Consider the following 2,405-nt stretch of genomic DNA (forward strand, 5'->3'; position numbering starts at 1 on the left):
TGAGACATTGGCGAGGATTTTTCTGTCTGGTTAGAAATAACAAGACGGCTTTCCATCCGGCTCCGCTGTGGAGTTCTTCGGGGGAGGGATCGCTTTGGAGAAGAGAGAAGATTTACATTCAAGGGGCTGTTACATTTGTTACAATTCTGATTCTTTTTCTTTTCTTTTCGTTTTTAAAGCATTACAGTTTAAGAAAGAAATGAGAAAAAAAAATTTTTTTCTACTTTTGGGAACACAATCAGGGAGAACGATCCCCGCAGCATAATAATTACATGGGGGCGAGGGGAAGAGGGATCAACTTCTCAAGGGCAATTCTTAGCGGTCCCAAGGATCATTCGTATCAACCCGAAACTGTCTGATACGTTGGAGGTGGCTCCAAGCCATAGATAACACATTGATTTCACATGTAAGAGATTTATCTTATAGATTCCATACGAATATGTGACCTCGTACACGCGGTATATCCAACACGCACACAAACGCACACAGATACTGTTTGAGGGGCAACCATGAAAAGATGTCATTTTATTTATCCGTTATTTAAGGTGGAAGTCTCACGGGGGGGAAAAAAACATTTCAACAGGCGTCATGTACGGTGCCGGCACTGACAAAAAACCCGGTCTGATTTCAGTCCTTTATCTGCAGACCTGGGTGTTGTCAGATGTGATGTTTTGGGTGACGCTTCCGGCTCAAACTCTGTACTGAGTCGAAATGTTAGAAAAAAAACCCCTCCGATAGTTCAGACTTTCCACGTTTAGGGTCCTGGTGCGAGCTCATAGTCACTCGACTCCGATGATTGGGAAAACGAGTAATACGATGATGATGATGAACTCTCTTCAGGATCCGGCTGAGAAGGGTATATGTCCTCATATCTTGGAGGTGGCTCTGAAGGGATAGGCTCGTTGATGTATTCTACTCTCGGGCCCCCTCGCCATGGAACGGTGTGTACGTTTTCCCCGTCGCTTCCGCCGGAATCACGGGCGCCCCTTTCAAACTGGATGCTGTCATAGGAAGGAGGGTCCCTGCTCATTGGCCGATCATGTCCTCCTGCAAAGTTTGGAGGTAGGGCTGACGGGAACGTGAAGACTTCGTCACCCATCCTTGGAACCGGCTGATATCTGCAGGCTTCTGGGTCCTCCTCAGAGTCGCCGTCCCGACGGTTTTTACTCAGACAGATAGCCAGGCAGTAACACAAGACGATTAGTATGATTACGATTGTCTGCAGTAAGGGAGTTTCACAGACTTTAGGGGGTTTGTCTGTGTTGGATACCGGCTTGCAGGCTGGAAACACAAGTCCTGGGATACTAATCAGTACCCCGCAAGCCAGTAACAGCATCCCGAGTATTACGAACTGCACAAACTGCCGGCTTTTCCCGCAGAGGAAGCTGCTATCTGGATCCGTCGGGTCTCCTTCTAATTCCCTCCTTCTCCTCTCTCGTTTGGCAGTAAACGCTGCCATCATTACAAATGCCAGCCCTAACCCGGCAAGTACCGGGCCCGTCGCCTTGTAGGTGATACAGCTGTCGGACTGGCATGTCGCGAACCCATAGACAGAAAGTAGAGATCCGCCGCATAACAGCGCCCAGCCAAACACAAACAGCGTGAATGTTATTCTGCTGCTTGTGCGAGGGCCAGGAGTGCCGAAGCAAGTGCGCTCCATGATGGCTGAAACGTGTACCTGTCGGGTGTCAGTCAAAGATGTTCAGGTGCAGAGACTCGCGCCTATGTGCCGGCTATTGCGTGCACACGAATGAAGGCCTTTTAATCTCTGCCTATTTTGTCTTTTTAAAGTCAATAGAAATCGCGATTTCGCTGCCTGTCGTGGACAGGTAACTGTTATGCTCAGTACTGCTACTGCTCACAATCTGAAACAACCAGAGTGTCTGGATGCGCTTTTACAGAACATCACAGCATTGTGATGTCACAGCACTATGACATCACAGTCAGGGCAGGCTGTACCACACTGCAAAGACCATAGGGGTGTTCTGTCCTGCTTCCAAATATCTTCAGGGCCAATACAGCTGCCGCTTTCACAAATGACAGTGTTGTATTCCACCCCCCACCCCCCTAACACGAAGTGGTTTGTTCCAAACAGACTTTCTGCAGTGTTAAGAAGTAAGGGCTTCATAGAAATACTTGTAACTTGTTAATAGATACAATGTTGAGGATACTTGAACAGAAGAACAAACCCTGTTGTAATAAAAGACAATTAACCCTTTAAGCACCAGACTGTGGTTTGGTTTTTTTTGTTACCCTTTGTGACCGAGGATGTTTTGACACTTTGGTGGCGCTCGTGTTTAGCTGTAATTCTCTCCCATTTAGTGAACCCACACAAGTTTCTTGTTTTTTTTTTTCTTTTCAGGACAAGATCTTGTCAGTTTATTTTCTAAAAAAAATTAAATATG

General features: G+C 46.7%; 1 protein-coding gene across 1 annotated transcript; it reads right to left on the reverse strand.

Moving 5' to 3' along the window:
- Window positions 1-754: 754 nt before the first annotated feature.
- On the reverse strand, window positions 755-1,459 carry LOC149276654 (transmembrane protein 171-like). Its single transcript, XM_089503426.1, has one exon. The coding sequence runs from the start codon at window positions 1,457-1,459 to the stop codon at window positions 755-757; it is 705 nt and encodes a 234-aa protein (XP_089359552.1).
- Window positions 1,460-2,405: the final 946 nt, after the last annotated feature.

This window comes from Sceloporus occidentalis, unplaced genomic scaffold (assembly GCF_023333645.1).
Source record: "Sceloporus occidentalis isolate IW3139 unplaced genomic scaffold, rSceOcc1.0.p SCAF_232, whole genome shotgun sequence".
NCBI lineage: Eukaryota > Metazoa > Chordata > Lepidosauria > Squamata > Phrynosomatidae > Sceloporus > Sceloporus occidentalis.

What these genes read in the sequence shown, in the direction of transcription:
- LOC149276654 (XM_089503426.1), bottom strand. Translation starts at nt 1,459, where the DNA reads ATGGCAGCGTTTACTGCCAAACGAGAGAGGAGAAGGAGGGAATTAGAA.